This window comes from Desmodus rotundus, chromosome 4 (genome assembly GCF_022682495.2).
Source record: "Desmodus rotundus isolate HL8 chromosome 4, HLdesRot8A.1, whole genome shotgun sequence".
NCBI lineage: Eukaryota > Metazoa > Chordata > Mammalia > Chiroptera > Phyllostomidae > Desmodus > Desmodus rotundus.
Genome location: NC_071390.1, coordinates 177349998 through 177373298, shown reverse-complemented (window position 1 = coordinate 177373298; position 23301 = coordinate 177349998). Strand labels below are relative to the sequence as shown.

The following is a 23301-nucleotide window of genomic DNA, read 5'->3' as shown; positions in this document are numbered from 1 at the left end:
AGGAAAGGGGAGAGGACCCGGATGGAGCAGAGAGGGTTTGCTACTGAAGAAAAGCAAGGAGGGGGTTCAGGCAGTGGTGGAGGCTGTTGGGCAGTGCTGGAGGGAGGCCGTGGTTGTTGGTGGGCTCGGAGGGCGGCGGCAGGGATGGAAGGGAGGAATGGATTCAGAGATCCTCCGACCCACGGAGGCAAAGCGAGCATTTCACACAACCACACTCACGCTCAAGGTCAGCCGAGTCACAGAGCCAGTACCACCTCCAGCCTGTGTCGCTCCTGAGCTCTCACTATTATAGCCCCATCCCGCTGCCGCCATGAGATGCGGACCCCCACTCACCAAAAATGCCTGAGGACACACCAGCCCTCGCCCCCCAGGACGGGCAGGCAGAGAGCACGCACTTGGTCGACATTTCTTATTTGAATCAAACTCTGCAAATTTGATTTTGAAAAGACTTGCCGTGCTGCTCCCTACAAAGGAAGAGGACTCTCCATATCTTTGGGGTATCTGTGAGAACGCGCGGGAACAGCGGCTGCACACGGAGATGTGCTAACGTCAGCCTTTGCTGCCACAGTGACAGAGAGGGCAAGCGCCGCGCTGGCTGCTCCTGTGGTGGGCGGGTGCGCCGGCAGCCTCCCTGTGCAAGGGATGCCCGCATGCCTGTTGCTGGCTGTGTGGCCTTGGGGGAGCACCTTATCTCTCTGTGCCTCAGTTTCTCCATGGACACGTATCACACAGGCTTTTGGTGACAGTGAGGGGACTTTGTGTGTGACATAAAGTGGACACTCAATGAAAGACAGCATTACTCAGGTATGAGGAGCGAGGTGGGCAAGGGGGAGAGGGGGAGGCAGAGCGAGACCTGCCCCAATCACACGGTAAGAGATGGAGCCAAGTGGGTCTGAGCCTTGAGGTCACGCTTATCTCAAAACACCAAGGAATGACCATGGTTTTCGACCCGGGGTGCTTCTGTCCCCAGGGGACATCTGGCCATGTCTGGAGACAGTTTTGGCCAGCGTGCTGAAAGGCATTGCTACCGGCAGCTCGTGGGGAGAGGCCACTCCACTTCGCAGAACTCGCAGGGTTATCGGGCCCCCAACGCCAGCAGCGCTGAGGTTGAGAAGCCCCGTGCTAGAATTTTCTCCAGCAAGGCATGTCATATATTGAAGTCTGCCTGAAAAAGGAAGCCAAGGAAGGAAGTTAACATTTACCACGCCCCTCCTGGGCCAGGCGTGGTGCGTGGCCACTAAACAGTCCTTTCTGTGTAGTCAGGTGGAGGCTGTTGGTCTGTTAGTCTGAGTGACTTTCCAAGGATGTCACAAGGAACGGGAGTGGTAGCCTGAGTGACCCCACGCCCAAGCCTCTCCCTTGGTGCCATGTGGCAGGCAGGGGCGTTTCCTACTCTCCTCACTGAACGCAGAAGAGGGCAGCGGGGCCTGACGGTCTGTGCAGATGGGCCCAATGGGCGGGTGAGCCGGCCCAAGGCCCCCGCAGGAGCACCAGTGTGCAGGGCTCTGGCCTAGCGCCCGTGCTTGGCAAACAGAGCACGTCCAACCACATGGCTCCCGCGTGAAGATGCAGCCAGGGGAACGTGGCCCTGCAGGCTGAGCGCCTCACTTGGGACCTGACTGCCTCCAGCCAGCAATTTCAGGAGACTGTGTGTGTGTTTTCGGGGGGGCGGGAGCACAGGGGGACAGGCCCCAGCCCTTGCTCTGACACTAACTGTGATATGTGGGGCCAATTACTTACTCTCTGAGCCCCAGTTTCCTCATCTGTGGAATGGGTGCACTGACCCAATAGGGTGACGGGTGGATGGAAAAGTGGCTGCTTATTACTGTCGTATCGGTACTACTACGACTGCCACTATTTTTCTTGGCAGACTCGCCTCCAAGCAGCTGAGGACGTGTGGGGCGCACTGCCTCCACTCTGTTAGCCACACAGCGGCCAGAGCGATCGTTTGAAGTAGAAATCAGGTCACGCCAGCCCTCTGATTAAACCCGTGGACAGCTTCCACCACCCCGGGAGTCCAACAGCTAAACTGACCCTGCTGCGGGGCTTGCTTCCCTCCCACTCTCTGGCCTGAGCTCCCACTGGCCCTGTCGGTCCCCCGCCAGCCACGCAGCTCCCTGCTGCTCATCCTAGAACTGCGCTGACCTGCAAGCCTCTCGCCACAGGGGGTTACGGAGCTCTTGAAATGCAGCCAGTCCAAGTGGAGACGCGCTCGGGGGGTTTAAACTACACACCGATTCCAAAGACTAACTATAGAAAAACAGACTTCCAAGTACCCACGCACACATCTTATATAATGATTGCATGCGAAAATGATCATGTTTGGGATATATAGTTCTGAACACAATATACTGTTAAAGTAATTTCACTTGTCTCTTTTTTATTTTTTGACTGTGGATAAAATTCCATCTGTGCCTTGAGGTATGTTTCTGGTGGGTAGCCTGGGGGGGCCAGGTCAGGCAGGTTCTTGCCTCAGCCAGTCCTCCGTTGGGACAGTCCCCTTAGTTGTCTGTCTGCAGGGCTCAGAGACCGGCTCCACCCACCTTGGGAAGCCTTTCCCTGCGACCTCAGCTACAATGCGCCCCCTACTGTTCTGTCCTTATCTTGGTTCCCCCCTCCCCATGGGACTTTGGATGACCTGGCTTTATATTTATATATTTTTTCACTCTGCCTGGCTCCCTATCTAGGAGTGTAAGCTCTGTGGGGGCTGCCCGAGCTGCTCAGTCCAGCACCCGGGGCACAGCCAGGCACAGAGGATGATCTTACCCTAGATGCTACAGACACAGGAATGAACAAAACAGATGAAAATCTTCACCAAGAAAAGCGGTCGAACTAGTTTGTCCCTTCCCGGTCCTCAGCTGTGGTGAGAGCCAGGGGGCTTCTTCATCCAGGCCCTTGTTCCGGGTTGAACTGCACCCCCTCAATTCACATGTTGAAGTCCTACCCCCAGCACTTTGAGATGTAACTGTATTTGGACCCCGAATCCTTAAAGAGGTGACTGCGGTAAGCGAGGCCACGGGGCTGGGCCCTAGTTCAGTCGGACTGGTGTCCTCATGAGCAGAGGAGAAGAGGACACAGGCACACACAGAGGGATGGCCGAGTGAGGACACAGGGAGGAGACGGCCGTCTACACGCCAAGGAGAGAGGCCGCAGAAGGAACCAACCCTGCGGATACCTTGATCTCAGACTTCCAGCCTCCAGAACTGTGAGAAAACAAATTTCTGTTGTTCAAGCCACCCAGGTATGGGAGCCCGAGCAGACTAATACAATCACCATACACGTCAAGGACCCAGGTAGGGTCTGATCTGGTCCCCCTACCTCTTAGTCCCCTTTGCCAACACCCACAGCCCCCCAACCCCCATGTCGCCACCAGCCTCCTGGGCCCCTTGCCCACTCCCCAAATGCATCCTGCCAGCTCTTGCCTTTTGGCCGCAGGAAATGCTGTCACTACCCAGAATGCCTTGCTGCCCCAAGACCTCCACACCTGGGTCTCCGGAACCGTATGCCAAAAGATACTTTTCAGGTGGGATTAAGTTAAGGATCTTGAATGGGGAGATTATTCTGGGCCCATCCGGGTGGGCCCAGTGCAGTCATGGGGTCCTTATGAAAGGGGGCAGGAGCCGAGAGGACAGGAGACGCCGCAGGATGGCTCTGAGGACTCAGGAGGCAGCCTCTGCCAGGGAAAAGATAAGAAAGCCCACTGCCCTGGAGCCCGCAGGGCCAGGCCCAGCCATACCACACTCTCGGCCCGTGAGCATGATCGCAGCCTTCTGGGCTCCGGGAGTGCCAGAGCTCCTGTCTGTGGTCCTGTGCCACCAGGTTCACGGTCACTTGCAGCAGCAGAGGTGAGGAAGCAGCGCAGCCCCTGCCCACCTCATCAGGCCTCCCACCCACAACTGCTTCCCATTCACTCCTCAGGATCCCGGCCTGTGCTCCTTCTCCCCCTGCCTGCCCGCCCCAGCAGAGGTGCCCATCTCTGGCCTTGAACCCACATTGCATCTAGTTAGTATTGACACTGCCGGAGCTCAGGGGTAGGGTGGGGGTGGGGAGGGGGAGTAGGCTATTAAAACAGAAGCTGCATTTGGCCTCGGAGCCCAGAAACAACGAATTCCAGGTCACCCAGTTGCAAGGTCGCATGAGGATGGCCAGCAAGGGTGCTTGTTCACAGCTCTCCAGCCCTTCCCCTGTTCTGAGACTAGAAATGGGGAAGACAGTAGGGAAGGAGGGAGGGGTTTGTATGGAGATGGAGGGGGAGATTGCTGAGTCCTGAGCCCCTCCCCCAGGAGAGGGGCCGCTGCTCCACTCACCTGTGGACAGAAGGGGCCGACACTAACCCTGACAGGCTCAGGGGAGGCCTGCGTGGTGGCCTTACAAACCCAGAGACCAAAGTACCCGCCTAGGGTGGTCTGAACATAACACTTCCCAACTAAAGGCAGCTTGTGGTGGGTAGTCAGGTCCTGGGCCGTATTTTTCCCTAACAAAGGTCAATCTTTGTATCTTAACTGAGTCTGTTGTCTGTTTTTGCATCTAGGATTACATACCTGATACCTTACCTTTTGAATATCAAAGCGACTTCCTTTCTTCCTGACCCCTCACTGCACCAGAGCAGAGACCACAAAGCCCTCATTGTTACTGTTATTGACTTAATTGTTAACTGTTAACTAGCGTGTACCCGCCTATGGAAAAGAAGTACCCGCCTATTCCGTTTTCTTCTTATCCCATCCCAGAAATTTCCCTGCTTTGCTGTCTCCCTCTGCCCTAATCTATCGCGTCTAGATTTCACGGAACCACCTTGCGTCTTCCCTTTGGTTCTCCTGTGTAAAACAATGGTAGAACGGCCACTTTCCCGAGCATCTGCTCAGTCTGTCGAGAGTTTGCTTCCCAGCAGTTGTGTCAGTTTGGCTCAAATAAACTCATAAACTCCCTATGGGTTTGCATGTTCCCTACATTGCCACACCCCATCCCACCATCCCAGGGGTGTGTGAATGTCACTTTATGGGGTAAAAGAAGTGAAAAGTCCAGAAACGTGAGAGGAAGCGCTGCTCCTAGGTTACCGGCCCACAGCCTAAATGCCCCATGAAAATAACAGGCAGAGGGACTCTGGGACATATGCTCGAGGGGAGGGTTATTCAGAGACTGGGACGCAGAGTGGTAAACGTAGCCGCAGGTCAAGGAACGCCGCGGCCTCCAGGAGAGAGGCAGGGACAGCTGCTCCCCAAAGCCTCTGGACCAGTGTGGCCCTGCCCACACCTGGATGTCGAACCTTCGGGTTCCGGAACAGCGAGAGAGTCCATTTCTGTCCCTTGAGGCCCCCAGTCGGGATGAATCAATAGTAAGTGTCCAGCAGCAATGTTGGCAGCATTTATTACAGTGATGTCAGCATACTACTACTAGCCTCCTCCATGGGGCTTTGATGGAGCAGCCACAGGACCCTGACACACTCAGACAATCAGCTCCCTCTGTCTCAGACGTTGCGAGGGACAGTTTACAGGACATATTCCTCTGCCTGGTTCCTGGGGCGGCCACAGGCACAGCTGTGAGGGAGACAGCTGCTGGCGGACACCCCGGGAGAGCCCTAGGGGCCAGCTGGTGGCCCCTGACCCCAGGGGCTGTGGAGTCAGAGGTTCAGACCTCCCCATGTTTTTACCGAAGATCCCGGCTTCGTACAGACATCTTTCTCCCTGTCTGTGCTTGTTGGGATTGCTTCTGAGGGATGGTCCTTTCTGGAGAGGATTTGCAGAAAGTTGTAAAGAACACTGCTATATTTTTACATTTCTGCTTCAAGAGATAAGCTCACTAATTAACTCTGCCTTGGCTGTGGGAAAGAGATAAGAAGGAAAACTAACACAACCGGGGGAGAGTAGCAGGAAAGATGAGACTTCAGAATCGGGTAGAAACGGGTTCCAATCCTGCCTGGGCCACCTGCGTGCTCTGTGACAGGGGCTCTGGTGCCCAGGTGTCCCTATGGGGGAGGGGATAGGCCCTCTCCTCCGAGGATGTTACGGGGATCTGGTGAGTGGGCAAGTACCTAGTGCTGAACAGGTGCTCAGCTTAGAAAGGCAATCCCATCAATTTTTAAATTTCCCTTGGTCTCCCTGAGTGAGCAGAATGTGCGCCATAAGCTTCGTGGGCAGCCCGCCACCCATCTGTTTGGCGCAGAGTGTTAGATGATGCAAAGCTCTTGTTCCCAAGCCTCTGGCCCTGCATCTCTGGCTGTCTGGGGGAAGGACATTTTCCTGCTAACTTCACGGCTGTGTGAGGTCCTGAGGTTGCTGCTAACAAATCGCCACAGGCTTGATGACGTCAAACAGCAGAAATGCACTCTCTCACAGTCCCAGGGCCAGAAGCCTGGGCTCCAGGGGTCAGCAGGGCTGGCTTCCTCTGGAGGCTGCAGGGAGGAAATGTCCCTTGTCCTTAGCCTGGCTGCTGCTGTGGCCAGTCTTCCCCGGGTTCCTTGGGCTGGAGCCCCACCTCCCCAGTCTCTGCCTCCGTCCTCACATTGCCTTCCTCTCTGTGTGTCTCTGTGCCCTCCCCTTGTCTTACAAGGTCTCCAGTCGCTGGATTTAGGATTGAGATTTTTAACGAATTATATCTGCAAAGACCTTGCTTCTAAACCAGGCCCCATTCTGAGGTTCCTGGTGGACGTGGATCTTCGGGGGACACTGTTCATGCCCGACAGTAGGTAGGTGCACAGACGCTGCCATCCCGCTGAGTGCAGGGCCATCTGCCCCGCGTGAACTTCCAGATCCCCCGCCCCTCCTGCGCAAACTGGGAACATGCCAGTTGACCTCCCAGGGCTGGTGTGAGGCCTCAGTGAGCTGGCTGGAGCGAGACCCCAGCACAGAAGCCGAGCTGCCCCCACTGTCACCGCTGCCATCACCATTGTGCCTTCCGCCCCTGCCCCGAGGGTGTGCTCAGGGGAATGAACGGCCAGGGCTCAGTGTGGCCGGCTCACCTGGGCACAGGTGTCTGGCGGCCTGGGAGCTGGCCAATGAGCACTGACCATGTGCCCAGGTAGGAGTTAAGACGGCAGGTCCTACACCAGGATGGTACAGCCAAATCCAGAACTTGCCTCTTAGCTGTGTGACTTGGGGAAAATTACTCAATCTGTTGTTTGTTTTTTTTCATCTGTAAAGTGGGAATACAATTCGTTTGGAAAGTAAAGTTTCAGCAGCTGAACTGTAGGTAACTCATCTTTTATCATCTGGGAAAGAGAAGGAGGAAAGAAGGAGGAAAGAAAGGGAAAAGCGATGTGGTCTACTCTGCTGGTAAACTTGCCGGTCCAGCCTCACGACGTTACAGAGGTGTTACCAGCAGGGACTTCGGAGTCCTTATGTGTCATACGCGTCACATCGGCAGGCTCCACCGGGCCTGTTTCCATCGGGATGTGCAGCTCCGGGCACGCCCACGGAAACATGTCCCTGTCAGCCATGGGGTGATCCAAGAGAAGGCACCTCAAACAGTTGCTGGGCTTCAGTGACGCCCCGCAGGGTCTCTTAGGGACGTCAAGTCCGGGTGGGGCCAGCGCGCACCCTGATGTGGCGGGGGGGGGGGGGCGCTGGGAGATGTACAGGTGGCTCACCTGCGGCTGCGAACTGTCAGCCAGGTTGGGTTCTGAGACAAAGCTCTGATTGTTGGGATTTCATTTTGACAACAGGACTCCGTGTCAGCTGATACTCAGAGAGGCCTCCCTGGGCAGGTGGCTTCTCAGGAGTGACTTCCACGTCCGTCTTGGAGCCTCGTGACAGCGGACACTGCCTGTCTCCTGCTCCCCAGGGTTTCCAGCCCTGGCTCGGGGCCACCGGGTCACCCACCTCCTGGGCACCCAGGTGAAGGCTGCCCGTGGAGTGGGGGGGTGGGCGGCCCTGTGGGGCTACACACATTTCCTCCTTGAACTGTGTGCAACGTGTGCTTCCATCATCACAGAACCGTGGGCGTGTGTGCACGTGGGCATGTGTCCCTGGTGCCCTCCCTGGTCACGCCACAGCCCATTCTGCCATTTCATCAGAACCTCCTGCTGTCCCGCACAGGCACGGTTGGTTTTCATCCATCACAAATACGGTAGGCCGTGCGGCCTGATGCAAAACCGACCTTGCAAAGGCAGAAACGAGAGTTCGGCGCTCCCTGTTCTGCTGGAAACTTAGTGCAGTTTGCAGCAACACAGAAACCGAAACGTAGAGGAAGCACAGCAGCGCCCCCCAGAGAAGAGAGCTCTGTGCCCGTGCCATACCCGCCACGAGTCACTTCTCAGTCCCACTGGGTCAGGGGGATGGGGTGGGGTGGGGTGGGGGAGGACACAGACACAGAGCCAGGAACGGCAGGGCTCTCAGGCTCACCCACCTTGGCCATGTTACAGGTGGGGAAACTGAGGCCCAAGGAGAGGAGAGGACTTCCGCACTAGGGCAATGACAGAGCTGGGGCTGGACGTCAGTCCTGGGTGAACTGCTTAGAACATTCCAGACAGCACACCCTTACAGGAATGCAAGGTGGCAGTCAGGGGCTGGTGACAGGCCCTCTGTCTCTGCCGGCTCTGTGTAAGACTCCTCCTGTCTCCACCCCCTCTAGAGCTGCCGAGAGCAACGTGTAGCACATAGTGACCAATACATCTTAGCTGTCATCACCATCATCATCGCCGCTCTGCCTTCCACACTACGCTGTAACCCGTCTGTGACCTGTGTGCCTTCAGTTCATCCCAAACTAGTGTGTGTGGCTCATGCTCCCACCGCAAACTGCTGTGGTGTGGCTGTACCTTATCATTAATGCACCTCCGGGCAGCACGTGACCTGCCATCCGTGGGATGGAAATCAAGGCCGTCACTGAATTCAAATCCCGGGGAACTCTCTCTTCCCCCTCCCCTTCCCTGGGCCCCAGACTTCCATTTGTACAGGGGAAACCCCCACCATGGTGGCCCTGTGAGCCCGGGGCCAGCTGGTGCAGAAGGGGGCTGTGCCTTACCTGGGCCACTGCAGAAGGATGCAATGATGGCCAGAATGCAGAAGATGCTCAGGTAAGGGATCCAGGAAGCCTTGTCCTGCGGGAAAGCAGCAGTGGGCCGTGAGGGGGCAGGTGCGTTGAGGACCTGGGCTCCCCCCCAGTTCCTCCTCTGTCCATCTGCGTGACCTTGGACAGGTCCCTTTACGTCTGAGTCCCAGTTTCAGTGCCCAGAAAATGGGGATAACGATGACCCCTAAGCCATTCCAGCCATCTGGTTTACAGGAACAGAGAAGATAAGTGACTTGCCAAAAGAGTCATGGTAAGCAAGTGGGAGAGCCGGGGACTCACACCCAGGTGGTCTGGCCCGAGAGCCCCTGCTGGTCCTCACCAGTCAACGATGTGACAATTGTGCAAGAGCCTCGTATGGCAGTGCCAGGCATCTTAAGAGTCATCTCTTTTATTCTATAGATGAGCACACAGAGGCTCAGAGAGGGCGTGTGTCTTGCCCAAGATCACACAGCTCATCAGGCCTCTCATCTCCCAGTCCAAGGACCCATCACCGAACCCTCCTCCCCGCAGCTGCAGGGCTGAGACGCCCTGGGGGAGCCTTAGTGCCAGAGGCATCTGCAGACAGTGCCAACTTCCCAAGCCAAAGCCCTGGGGGCACGGAAGCCGAAATCCAGCTCCCTGCTGACCATCCCAGGGTGCGCCAGGTACCCAGCCTCACCTGCAGCGTCAGCGTGACTGTGAGGATCCCGAAGAAGATGGTCATCAGCCCAAAGCCACCGATGAGGAGAGGTCTCCGCCCCAGGCGCTCGATGACCAAGCCCTAGGTCAGGGTCAGAGAGAGAGGTTACTACTGCACTTCCAGCATCGGGGGAAAGGACTGGGAGCCGGCCGGGGGTCCTGGTTAAAGGATGGTGTTGTCCTGAGACAGGCCGCTGAGGCAGTGGTCTTTATGAGGAAGGAAGAGAGAAGAAAGTCACAGTTCTTGTGCACCTGTGTGACCTTACATTCACCTTTCCTCTGAATCTCCCTCGTCAGGGAGTGGGGCCTGTCTGCTGAGGAGCCTGGGAGAGGGGCCCGAAGCACAGGGTTGCCGAGGCCCTTGCCACCCCGTGTTGGAGCCCGGCAGCCGTGGAGGCCACACTCTCTCTAGTCCTCTGTGTCCCCACGCTGTGGATTTTAGACGTCACACTCCCAAGGCGGGTCTGCAGAGGCGGGAGTGGGCAGAGAAGTTTCCCTTGTTTCCCACTCTGCCTGTGCCTGGGGTGATCCATTTCATTCTGGGGTGTGATGCCAGGAAGCCCAGGTGACGGCTGTCCCTGAAGTGGTGTCTCCAACCCAGCTTCCTGCAGCTGTGGGACTGTCCCTGACCCTCATTCGCTGGACCTGTATCTGCCTTTCAGCTGGACTGGTGCGGGCAGGCTGGCTCTTCACTGAGCTCCTTCAAATGCCAGTGACCCCGAAGAACAGTGCTTGTAGCCAAGTTTCAGAATCAGGCTGGCCTGGGTCTTCTATCCCAGGTCTTCCGCCTTCCAGACGGGTGAATGTTGGCCTGGACCTTCCCTTCCCAGAGCCCTGCGGGTCTGTCTGTGGAAGGAGGACCGAATACCCTCCCACCAGGCTGTCTTGGGGGGGGGGGCTGTGCGGCTCGGTGAGAGATGACATTCAGCACACACGCTGGATTCTGTCCGCTGCACCCCGGCCTCTCCCCTCCCCTGCCCCTTCACAGAAAGAGAACATAGGAAATAGTTTATAGTGGCTGACTTAGGCTGGGGTCATTATTTCCTGGGGTTATTATTTCACTTGTTGTTTGTCAACTTTTCCAAGTTTCCTACAACGAGCCGTTTTACCTCACAAAATAAAGACTAAAAGATCAGTGCAGCTCAAGCACGGAGACGCAGATTTCTGTGCCCCCCAGTTACAGATCTTTACTCTTTCACCATGTCCAGTGGTTTCCAACGCCTGCACCGACTGACGGAGGGCCAGGCTTGGCATGTTGGGTGTTTGCTAGGTGATTAAACGTGTGAAGGAGGGGAAAGGGGGGGAGAGAAGGAAAAGATGGCCTCAAATTTCATTTGTTTCAAATGTGACTCGAAGCTCCCAAACCTGGCTGGATGTGGCTTTATAGAAGACAGGGTCACACAGGCTACTTCATGGGAAGAGGGCAGGTCAGCCTTGCAGACACCGTGCTCCATGCCCACCTCTCAGTGTAAGGTGCGCGGCACTCCCTGCTGGCCGACTTCCTGCCGTCTCAGCGACCGCACGGTTCACTCACGGACGAGGGTGGGCTTCTGGGTCAAGCGGGTGCCTGTTCTTTCTGTGCTGCTCCAGGCCGGGCCTTTTCCGACTCTGCTCCGTCCCGGGAACTTGCCTGGCTTGTCTTGACCTGCACTCGTGAGCTGGTGGGCCGTGCAGGCTGACTGAGTTGTACGTGGGGCTCCTTAAGGAGCAAGCGCTGTCTGTGCGGGGGTCTCTGCCCCCCGCAGAACATGCCCTCTGACTGCTCCCAGGCCGAGGGCATGAGTCCCCGCCGAAGGCAGAGTGTCTGCCCAGTCAGCAGATGCACTTTCTTCACCCAGCTTCAAATGAGCCTTAGCTAAGCGCCCAGGGACTGGGTGTTTGTCCCGGGCCAGCACCGAGCCTAAGGGAGGCACGAAGACCAGGGATGGCAGAGCTATGATGTGACAGTAGCCATTGCCGTTTCTTTGTATCTACTATGTCACACGCACACGAGTGTGCATGGATATACAGCAACACACTCTGAACAACAGAGCAAGGGGAGGCTGCCCCGGTTCTGACCAGCGCCCAGGAGTTCCAAATGGCTGTCCTTGAGTTTGACACTGTGGGATGGGGGGGGGGGGGTGTCAGTCCGTGAGGGGCCTCGCCACACAGCAATGGGTGGCTCTGCAGGCAGAAACCGGATTATTGCCAAAGCCTGAGCGATGGAAACGTGGGAGAAGGGAAGGGGGAGGGTTTGATTACCGCTGACTCCGTTCTGTCTCAGGAGAGAAAGCAAGGCAGACTGCATGAGAAGAACTGCCAGCTTTCTGTGTCACTCCTACCTGGCAGCCACCGTTTTAGGTACGCCAGTGTCAGTCTTTGCTTCCACTAGCTTCCGCCTGAAAAGAAGCCAAGCGCTTAAAAAGCAGTCGTTATTTTCAAGTTAATCGAATTTTAATGTCTATCTCCAGAAAACAGGGCCTCGGAAAAAGTTTTCTACTTGGAACATGCTCTCTCTAAGCTGAAAATTAAAAATTAATTCATTGAAAGATAAACTTTGTTTGGAAATTTCTGTTTAAAGGATGAATGTGTGAGACCTGCATATCTATTTGGGCCAAAGGTATGAGAAATGAAAAAGTTACTTTTAAATGCTTGCCATTCCAGGGTGGTTCATGGACCCTAAAAAAAATAAATTAAGATGGTCTTGAGACATTTCAACCCACGTGCAACATCAGACATGGATTGGGGCCAACTGGACTCCAAGGAAAGGCTGGCCGTAGACCAGGCTTCTCTAAGTCCTCAAGTCCTGGGAAAAATTTTCCCTGGGTCAATTCCACAGGTTCTGCAGCTCCTGAGGGGAATACCCCCCCACCTCCTGCCCCCTTTGAAAGAAAAAGGTAGTTTTTAAGAGGTTAATGATCATAAATTTAAAACTGTCCTCAATTTGGGGCAAATGGGAAAGAAAGTTAGCTCTTAAAGAAAGCACTTAAATGGAGCTGAGAAAGAGACACTGGGTGACAGGTGGCTGAGGAGTGAGGGCAAGGCCAAAGGACATGGGTGAAGCCCGGTGGGCGGGGGGGGGGGGGGGCAGCCAGCACCTGGGGCGGCGGGAAGCAGGCAGTGCGCCATCTTCACCTCAGCCGGCAAGTGCGGGGCCAGAGGGCACAGAGCCCAGCCGCCCCCCATTCTGCCTGGTCGGCCCTTCCCACTCTCCCCTCTAATGCGTGGCGTGGAGTCTGGGGGCTCCAGGTGCAGCCGTGAACTTCAAAGGCTTTGTTTGCTATGAAATCGTGTGGTTGCTGGGGAAGCAGAGGGGGCTGTAGGGAGTGGAAACCAATAGGACATTTTTCCTTGTTTGGCTTCAACTCCATAGCTACACAAACTCGCAGCAGTGAATTCAAAGTAAGAGTGGCTTACGTGGATTCTGCTTCCCTGATTTGAGAAAGCACCGAGTCTCAGCCTCTCAGCAAACTGAGCCTCGTGTCACGGGCCACTGGCCCACGTGGCTGTGTGTGCTCGGGCCCCCGGGGCCCCAACGGCACGTGTGGAAGGTCCCTCGTCAGAGATTTCACACTGCACCAAGAAAGCAGGTCTGGAACACCAGCTGTTTCTGCAGGATGTCAATTATTCACAGCTGCCCACACTGAGGAGCAGGGCCGGGAGCCCACACTGATTGCAAGTCAAATGAACAACAGTGCCTTTCTCAACTTTAGGAGGCTCCAAGGTCATTTTCATAGACTGCCGAACCCTCCGTGAGAAGAAGGGACAAAAAAACCACAAAGTCCTTTTCGATAGGCAGGACCTTCACAGGGCTGGATGAAACCGACTCTGTGTTTTCGGGAACAAGGCCAGGGCCGGGGATGCACTGCCCGTTGGCTCTGCCCAGAGCCGTGGGCCTTCAGGCACCTCGAGACTCGTCTCCATGACGATTCTCTATGGTGGTGACTCACTTCGGTGGCTGCTGTCACAGAAGATCGCAAATTTAGCAGCTTAATGAAACATAATTTTCTCTTATGGCTGTGGAGGTCAGAAGTCTGAAGTAGGTTGTCCAGGCGAAAACCTGAGATGCTGAGGGTGGTGTTCCTTCTGGGGCCCCAGGGGAGAGTCTGTTCCTGGCTTCCTCCAGGCCTGCTGCCTTCCTCGGCTGGTGGTCCCTCCGTCTGCCCTCCAAGCCAGAGATTGCATCACACCAGCTTTTGTCCTCATACTTTCCTTACTCTAGGTCCTCTCCTCTCAACTTCACCTGCAAGGATCCTTGTCACTCACTGGGCCCCGGAGAATTGAGGATACCCTCTCCATCCCAAGAGTCCTGACTTAATCACACCTGCAAAGCCTCTTTTTCCATCTAAGGTGACACAGTCACAGCTTCTGGGAATGAGGACATTGGGGGATGGGGATGGTCCTCTGCCTACCACAGATGAGCATGGTTATAACCATTTTAAAGGTGAGCAAATAAATTCAGGCATGTTGGGCAATTTTCCCAGGGCCACTCAGCTGGTAAAAGGATGATTAGGATCTGAATTCAGAGGCGCCAGGCCCCAAAGCCAAAGCTTTCTCCCCAGCACATTATTCTGTTCAGATTCCTGGACTCACGCGGAATTTAATCTCATGATTTTTCCAGGGATTAAGGTACATGCTACCATTTTAAGGACCGCATCCAAAATGGTCCTTAGACTAGACTGTTAAAGACTATTATATTATTGGCTATTCTGCATCTCCAGCTCTTTTAAAAGACAAACTAGGGAGGAGGACAGATGACTGGGGACAGGCTCACAGGGCCATGGAATAGGCTGCCCAACGCACGTTCCTTCCCGTCGCCTGGCTAACTCCTGCTGGCCCTTCAGCTCAGTTTCCTGGTCCCCTCCTCCAGGAAGCCCTCCTGGACACCCTCACAGGATAGTTCATCCCTGTGTTGCACGTGTAATGTGTCTGTTTCTGGGTCTTTCTGTCTAGACCATGACAATTTCACTGGTGACACCCTAGCATGAGCATGGCATGGGTGCACCCCGAGTGCTGCCAGGGTGGGTGATCGCATGGATGAGTAAATGCCACCGGGGCGATGAAGCCTCACTCCCGACTGTAGGCCACCTGCAGGGTCCCGAACCTCCAGAACACACGTGATCCAAATGACCGTGGCCCAGACAGGAAGGCGGCAGCAGGCAGACCCTCCAGAGGCTGCGACTCCCAGTCTTGATTTTAGAAAGGTCCTCTCTTTCTCTCCCAGGAGTAAACTCCTAAAATTCAGACACCTTCGGAGTGACAAAGGGCATGCTCCTTTAGTGGGGGCCGGCGGGGGTCCTCGCCGCCCTGTTTAATCCCCTGTGCTGTTCTCTGGAGTAACCCTCTGTTTACTTACAGAGAAGATGGCAGCCAAGGTCTCAGTGCCGCCTGTGCTCAAGGTGATGTAGGGGATATTTTCTGGAGGAATCCCGGCTTTCCCAAAGATACTGTTGGTGTAGAACCAAATCTATAATGCAGGGAAGAAGAAGAAGGGAGCAGGGTCAGTGAGGGGCATCCTAAATTAAAATCAGGCCCACGGTTCTCTCTTGCAATGCGCAAGTCCAGAGTCACAAGATGGAGTGCTGCGCAGAGTGTGGCTGAGCTCCATGCAGAGTGTGGCTGAGCTCCATGCAGAGTGTGGCTGAGCTCCATGCAGAGTGTGGCTGAGCTCCATGCAGAGGTGGCTGAGCTCCATGCAGAGGTGGCTGAGCTCCATGCAGAGTGTGGCTGAGCACTACACAGTGGGGCTGAGCGCACAACACTAGACACTGGCTCTCCCCATGGCTGTTGCTTGGGGAGCAGATGCGATGTTCCTTCCTACCATGTGCTCACACCGCGGGGTTCATAGACACACCCTGGTGGAGTTTATGAGGTCATGTGGGGCATGCAGACCAGAAAGTGGCGTCCCGGTGGGAGAGAATGCTCCCAGTTGGAAACACCATGGCTCCTGGTCTAAAGGCCTCAGCACACACAGATTCCCTATGTGGCTCTTGCGTCTCCAAGTCTGGGCTTTAAGAAATGAGCATATTCTCCTTTCTGCTTTCTCAGAATGGAGGTGGGTGGGGTGATGGCTTTGAGACCCTAAAGCATGACCTTGACCTTACAAAGAGGAGGAAACAGAAGGACTTGTCCAAGGTCATGCTGTTGACCCAGGCTCCTCCTCATTCTGCCAATGTGAACCCCATGAGGACCAGGTAAAAGCACCTGGTTGTAACCGCCTAGGCTGTCATGGTTCCCTCACTGGGCAGGAACGACTCCTCTTCCATCTTGCGTCCCCATCACCCCCAACCCCTCCCTGCCAAACTCTTGGGTAGCCTGGGGGGGCCAGGCTCACGCTCACTGCACGGAAGAGCAGAGGAGCTGTTTTACCTGGGCTCTTTGCAAGGTCCCCCCAGGCCCAGCCACACTTCTCCTGAGCTGCTTGAGTGACCTCAGGGGCACTGGATGCTTCCGTGCAAAATCTCCTCTACACTCCCCTGCCAAGTGGCTGCCTGGTTGACTTGCACACCTTATGAGTGGGGAGCTCACCACCCCTGGGGGCAGCCCACTGTTTTCCTCCCCAGCCCCCAAATTCCCAGATTCTAATTTCTGGAGCCCAAGAGAGAGAGAGAAGGAGCAGCTGAGCTCACCAGAGGGTTTGGGGGCTCCCTGGGAGGGCCTCCTCTTCCCACTTCCTGCCTATGTGAGCTCAGGCCCAAGAAACAGTCTTTCAACCTTGAGATTTCCTCAGGCCAAAGTCGCCATTGAAGAGAGCCCAGCCTCAAGTACTTTCATTTGAGTCATCTCAAGGTCTCTTCCTCATGACTTCCTAATACCCATTTTATTAGCAAATACGACTTTTAAGTATTTCTAGGAACAAATCATTACACCGATAGGCAGTATTCGCGAAGGGATAAACGCGCCGGCTGCTGCACGGAGCACTTTGCAGATTATTGTTTTAGTGTTATGCTGTCCCGTTTGACAGATGTGGGCACCGAGGATCAGATTATGCGGTTGCCCAACGGCACAAGCTGGCGGGGGTGGCAGAGCTGGGGCTGGGACCTGGGCATGCGGGCCCTGAGCCACCCCACCCCACCCCATGCCTCCCCCTGGCTCCTCCACTTGGGCACTCACCGCATTGAGTCCACAGAGTTGGTAGCAGGCCATGGTGACCACCACCGTGAGGACCTGCCAGCGGACGAAGGGGCTTCTCAGCAGCTCCCACACAGACACCAGGCGGATGTTCCTCTGCATGTGGCCCTCTGCCAGGACCTCCTCCAGCTCTTGGGACACGTCCTCCTTGCCCAGGAACCTCTGGAAGGCTGCACACGAGGACAAGCAGGCATGTTCAGCAGAGATCGGGTTATTTGCTGGGTCTAACACTGGGCCCCGTAGGGATGGTCCAGCCACGGAGATGTGCACCTTGTCAGGGAAGGAGGTGGTGGGGACCTTTGAAACCATGGAGTTTAAAAATAGGAACACAAAGCCCCAGCACATGGAGAGACCAGCCCACAGCTGCCCAGTTGGTCAGGAGAAGAGTTAGGAGAGCCCCAGGGTCTCCCGACTGCCCCCAGCAGAGCCGAGTGTGCCCAGGGTTCAAGGCCTGTGTCTACCTCTGGGTGGACAGACATTCTGGGCCCATTCCTGAGTCCTGTGGCTGCTGTGATAATGGCACGATTCACTGCCTGCTGAATGCACACACAGGAGCACCTCCTGCTTGCCTGCGGGCTCCTCCTCCCCGGCCACGTGCAGTCAGAGGTCAGATCTCCACTTGGCCAGGGTGCCCTGGACCAACTCTTTCACCGGAAGGAGGGACCCAGGGCCCTTTCCACATGACCCCTGAAGTGCAGAGACCTTGGGAAAGGTCCCAAGGAGCTAGCCTTCCCAGAATTCAAATGGACCCAGGTGGCTTATGCCTTTTCCACATCAACACTGCAAATGTCCAGCCTTGGCGAACCTGTCCCTTTTACCAAGGCCTTCACTGTGTGAGCATCCATGGGTGGCTGCGTGAAGGTGGGTGACTGATGAGGCCCCTGAGGTCATAATAACCAGGCGTGGGAGAGGTCCTTAGAGGGGCAGATTTGAATACTCAGCTCTGATATTCATCCTCCTACAGGGGCAGGTGGCTCTGGCGTCGGCTCCTGCGGACAGTCCATTCCGGACACGGTGGGCGTCATCCTAAAAACACTGCTCTGAGCCACAGGGCACATGAAACTGCTCTTAAGTAGAAAAAAAAGGGGGGGGGGGACATTAAACTTGCTCCAGATTCTCCAAGAAGCAAGCCCCAAAGGCTCTCGGTGTTATTTCCAGAAGTGCACTAAAACCTGCTTCAGAAAGTCTCTTTTGTGAGCTATGATTTAATACTTCTCCTAGCATTTATTAAGCATAAATGGGAGAAGCAGCTGAATGAGTAACATTTCCACATCATGCACTAAACTGTAGTATTTCTAATACTTCTGCCAAGTTTAAAATGCAACATTTATATGAGAAAGTAATCTTAAGAGTTTGGATCAGGAAAATATTTCTCTCTCCTCCCTGTCATACATACTTTCCATATAAAATAAGGAAACTTTGTAACCTATTTTTTTTTTTCCTTTTTCACCTTGGCTGTTGGGAAGCTCTCAGCTTAATTTAATGCTCAGATCTTAAAAGACTTTCCTGGGACAAAAATCTCTCTTTTTTCTCTAAAAGTTATGATCTCTTCCTCCTTTAATACATCAATTTAATTTCCTGTTGTATATGTGTTCATAAAAATAGTTTGCTCTATTGGCCCCATCCCCCTTCTTACAAGATTCCTGCACCTGGGTGAGATTCCTGCATCTTGTGTGAGGAGCGTGGCCAACGTGGAGGTGTGCACTCAGTCCCCTTCAGGAACGGACTCCTTGCGTGGCTGTGAGCAGTGTGGTTCCCTGCCGGCATCCAGCTCTTAGCTTTGTGGGCATCCACCTCAACTTTGAAGCCCAGGTGGGGCTGGACTTGCGTTTTTGGTTCACCCACAGCCCGTGAGTAAGAATGTTTCCTCCAATCTTCAGGGGAGGGCCTGGAATCTGAGTCTGAAGCAGGAAGTCCATTCCCTAAAGGGCAGGAAACTGCAGGGAGGGGACAAAGCACGTAGCACAGTGTCGGGCTGTCCTGTAGCTGGTAGATGGCCACCGCCACTTCTCCTTGTCATCACTGTGGCCCTGCCAGCTCAGGGCAGGTGCTGATGCTGGTGTAAGGCTTATGACACTTCCTGCCCGAGGCCGGGTCTTGTTCAGGGCCTGGCATGCAGCAGGTGCCCGAACCAGGTGGGATCAGCTTAACTGGACCTTCTTCATATTTACTGATGTTTCACTGGATGTGGGTAGGAATGGTCTTGTTCTCCTTGGACCTGAGTTCAGGACCAAGGTCAGGATCTGTGATGTGTCAGAGGTCAGCTCTCCACAAGGAAGGATTGTCTGACTGATGTTTCCAGGGTGGATTGGGTAGTTTCACAAGCAGTGAGTTCCCTGTCCCTAGAGGTATGCAAGGAAGGGCTCGATGACCACCTGTGGGAGGTGTTGTGGGAGGGACCCTGACATCGAATGGGAAGGTGGACAGTGAGGTCGCAAAAGTACAGAGCTCCAGCGTGTGTGGGGTCCCTGGAAGACAGGGATGGGGAGGGGCGGCACAGACGTGCAGTTGTAACCAGCTGTCCTTGGAGAGATACAAAGTGACCTTAGAAACCTGAGGAAAGTAACCCTCGCAGAGGAATTGGTTCTCTTTCACCTTCAAGTTCTCTCAATAGCTCACCAGATCTCCCCTAGGTCCTCTCCTCCCAGCTCAGGCTCCCGCCCTCGGCTGCACTTGAAAGTAAGCGACTCCCATGGCTCCCAGCTCATTCTTATTCCCGCTCACATTCCAATCACTGATTCCAGAGAACAGGAGAGAGGAAGGAGAATTTGCATTTCCCAACTGGAAGGCAAACCTCTGGGAGCCTGGTCAACTCTGGGACTGGGAAAGGGAGCTCTGATGTAACCAGGATCTGTCCCAGTTAAAGACTTGCCTTTCCTCAGGGGGAGAGGGGGCTAACATTTATTGTGTGCCTACTAGGTGCCAGACAGGGGCTAGACGTCTTACAGACTTGAGCACAATTCCTAGTGCTGTGCGGTGGGCGGAGCCTTGGGGAGGTTGGGAAATGTGGCAGAGGTCCCAGGTAGAGAGGGAGGGAGTCAATCTCCCACCAAGACGGGTGTGATCTTTCTTGCTGTACCCCTCAAAGAAGGATGAAAAGAAACGGTAAAGCTGAGAAGTTCACGGGACCAGAGTCAGTTCATTTCCATTAACCTGCAGCTCTGGAGGGCTTGCTAGGTGCTGAGTAGGGGTCCGGGGTGGGGGTGCTAAGGTCACTGTATGAAGGAGGGAACAAGGCATGGTTTCTGCTCAGAGGCGTGAGGGATAGAACTGCCACTCCAGGGGACGGTGCTGGAAGCCGGGCCTGCGGGGCCCTCACAAAGACCGGCCAGGGCAGTGCTTTTACTGCCATTTAGACGGGGAAACCGAGGCTCCGAGGGATGAAGTGACATGCCCGCGTCACACAGGAGTGCTGACATTTGCACTCCCGCACTGCTGCACGCCCACAGGGATCTGGCTCCGAGGACGGCATTGACAGAGGCGGTCACAGACAGGGCAGCCCCGCTGTCTGTCCAAGAGACTGGGTCCTGCCAGAAGAAACACCGAAAGCCCTCTGGCCCAGCGGCTCTCCAGCTGTCTGCGCACCCTGTCCTCGCCATGCTTGGGTTTGCATGCACTGAGACGACAAGTGCATTAATACAGGAGGAGCAATATTCGTAGCTGTGGCTCCTATTTCTTTCATGTGTAAATAAGTCATTTACTGTTGCAAAGTTTTACAATGTCTTCATTCTGTGGCGGTAAGAACCCACAGGAGCTGTCTGTGGATGCACACGGCAGTGTTGCTGGGGACAGGCACCAAGTGGAACGGGATCTCTGGGGCAGCTTCATCTTCTCTGACTGTAACTTAATACCCGTAGATGGCAACTTCCCATTCCCACCCTCCGCCCCGCCCCCAGCCCGGGCAACCACTGTTGCACTGTGAGACTCCGCTTTGACTGCTTAAATGCTGCTGAAATCATGCAGTATCTCTCCTTCTGTGACTGGTTTGTTTCACTTAGCCGATGTCCTCCAGGTCCATCCGTGCTGTCATGCTCTGCAGGGCTGCCTTCTTTTCAAAGGCTGAACAATATTGCATTGTAGGAACAGACTGCATTTTCTGTACCCACTCACCCGCCCACGAACACTTCAGGTTGTTCCCACACCTTGGCTAGTGTGAGTGGCACTGCAGTGAACACGGGAGCGCTCATATTTCCAAGATCTTGGTTTTGATATTTTTGGACAGACACCCACAGGTGGGATTGCTGGATCACATGGTAGTTCTGGTTTTCACTTTTGGAGGACCCTCTGCACTGCTTTCTGTAGCGACAGCACCAGCCCGCTTTCCCAGCAACCCTGCACCGGTTTCCCCACACCCTCGCCAGCACTTGCTGTTTGCTGATTTATTGGTAGTCGCCATCCTGACAGGTGTGAGCTGATGTCTCGCTGTGGGTTTGGTGTGCCTTTCCCTGATGATTAGCGACGCCGAGGACTTTTTTCATATGCCTGTTGGTCATTTGTATGTCTTCTTTAGAGAAATGTTTATTGAAATCCTTTGTCCCTTTTTAAAGGTTATTGGTGTTTTTTGGAGGAGGGCTTTACATATTTTAGAGATTAATCCTTATCAGATACGTGGTTTGCAGATACTTGGCCCCATTCTACAGGTTGCCCGGGGACTCAGTCCCAAATCACTGTGTTAGAATTTCTCCTGCATCACCGGGACTAGAAGCCTACTGTGCTAGCTGCTTCCTGGGGGATTCCACCCACAAGAGGCACGACGTGGGACCCCAGGTGAGAGGAAGGAAGATGGATCCTGGTGGAACCTCTGGCCCTGTGACAGTCAGGGAGAGGCTAGAGTAGCAAGAAGAACAGGGGATGCTCACATTGTGGGGAGTCCTTTATGGCAGAGACCTAGGACTCTAGTTCCTGCCTCCTCTCATCTGGTTCTGTCACTACCAGGGGGGCCCCGCGGGTCCGTGACCTGCACCTACTGCAACAAGATCTGGCCACCCCAAGGAACCCGTGCTGTTCTTGAGGGCAGGTGTGGCAACAGTGTGGGAAGAACTTGTGATTTAATTTACCTTTGGTGTGAAGTCACTTGCATAGACTTTCTTCCTGCCTTAATAAAAACCAGATCCCTGTAACCATGGTAACATACTTTAGCCCCTCACACAAAAGAGAACGGAGTCAATGAGGGCCACTGTGGAGATCTACTCCTGTCCCTCTCACATGTGACTTCGCCTCCTGGGCATTTCCAGCCATCTTTGGACAGAGGAGCAGCCCGTTAACCCGGCTCAGGCCACAGCACCCATGGGGAAGGGGCACCATGGCTGTCCCTATGGACCAGCATCTTTAGAAATGTAATGATGTGCAGAGTGGATCTTACCAGGGTGTGGTGACAATCGAGGAGGACGGGAGTAAGACTGCCGTGGGGTGTTCAGGAATGACCAATGAAGGCAGTTCCCATTAACATCGGGTCTTTACTTAGCTCCGTGGGTGCAGGTGGCTCATTACCAGAGCTCAGTCAGCCTCCCCTCGGAATGTGCACTACAAGACTCTATTTCCCAGGCTCCTTGGCAGTTAGGAGAGGTCATGTGACCAGAGAGACACAGCAGAAGGGTGTGAGCCCCCAAGAAGAGACCTGTTCTGGTGGAAGGGTGAGTGCTCCCTCCTCCTCCTCCCGGCTGGAATGCAGGTGTGACAGCAGCCACTTTGGACCATGGGGCAGCCTTCTGAGGGTGGCAGATCAAGGATAAAAGGAATGAGGTCTCCGACACCACGAAGAATTGTAACAGCCTCAGATGGCCTACCTGCAACCTTTTCCCTGGTGAGGGAGAAGTAAGCTTGTCCTCTGTTTAAGACTCTACCATTTGGGTTTCCTGCCTTAATCCCGATACACTTTCTCTCCAAACACATACACACAACCCCAGACAAATACACTTCCTCTGATCACGAAGCCAACAAAAATTACAACGGCAGCCAGTAATGCCGATCATTCCTCTTTCCTATTCAGCCCAGGGTGCTAGCCCGCATTTGGGTTCTCAATGCCACTTACGCCTCCCATCCACTGAACCACAACATCAAACAGAATTGCTTTGGTTTGTCTTGGGACTGTGGGTGAGGTCTCTGCCAAGTCTGTATGCCCGACCGGGCTTCTGGCAGCCAAGACCAACAAAGACTACGAGGGAGGAGGGCGCCTCCAGAGGTATCATTCCCCCAGAGCGATGGGCATCTACTACTTCGCCTTTTGCCTGTATCTTTTTCTTGATGCCATCCTCCTGTGTTTCCTGAAATCTGGTAGAGATGCCAATCGCACCGCACAGACCTCCACCTCCCAATCGCCAGACTGGATAGTAACCTGGACTGGCCCAGATGCTCCGTTGTCTATCCCTAGGCAGAATGATCTTGCCTTTTCAGGGCACTACAGAAATGACTCTGATTTCCAAACGCTGAACTTTGCATCTGATCCTGCCCGTCACCATCGAGGGAATTAGGAGAGCTACCTACAATGACTCGCAAGCCTCACACTCCGTC

The 23301-nt window shown here is 54.7% G+C and overlaps 1 protein-coding gene across 9 annotated transcripts in view; it reads right to left on the bottom strand.

The window, feature by feature from the left end:
• The window catches only part of SLC2A9 (solute carrier family 2 member 9), a 75290-nt gene that overhangs the window by 4678 nt on the left and 47311 nt on the right, over positions 1–23301 (bottom strand). For 7 of the 9 annotated variants that reach the window (XR_008426771.2, XM_045182961.3, XM_045182966.3 and 4 more), the window contains 4 exons: positions 16774–16961; positions 15017–15127; positions 9662–9763; positions 8956–9031 (listed from right to left, as the gene is read on the bottom strand). Coding sequence is in view for 7 of the 9 variants with exons in the window: in XM_045182961.3 (XP_045038896.2) it covers positions 8956–9031; positions 9662–9763; positions 15017–15127; positions 16774–16961 (477 nt within the window). In the remaining 2 variants the exon portion in view is untranslated. Of the gene's footprint in view, positions 1–7285; positions 7422–7582; positions 8092–8955; positions 9032–9661; positions 9764–15016; positions 15128–16773; positions 16962–23301 lie in introns of those variants that run through there. The other 2 variants (XR_008426773.2, XM_071221310.1) reach the window with 2 other exon arrangements.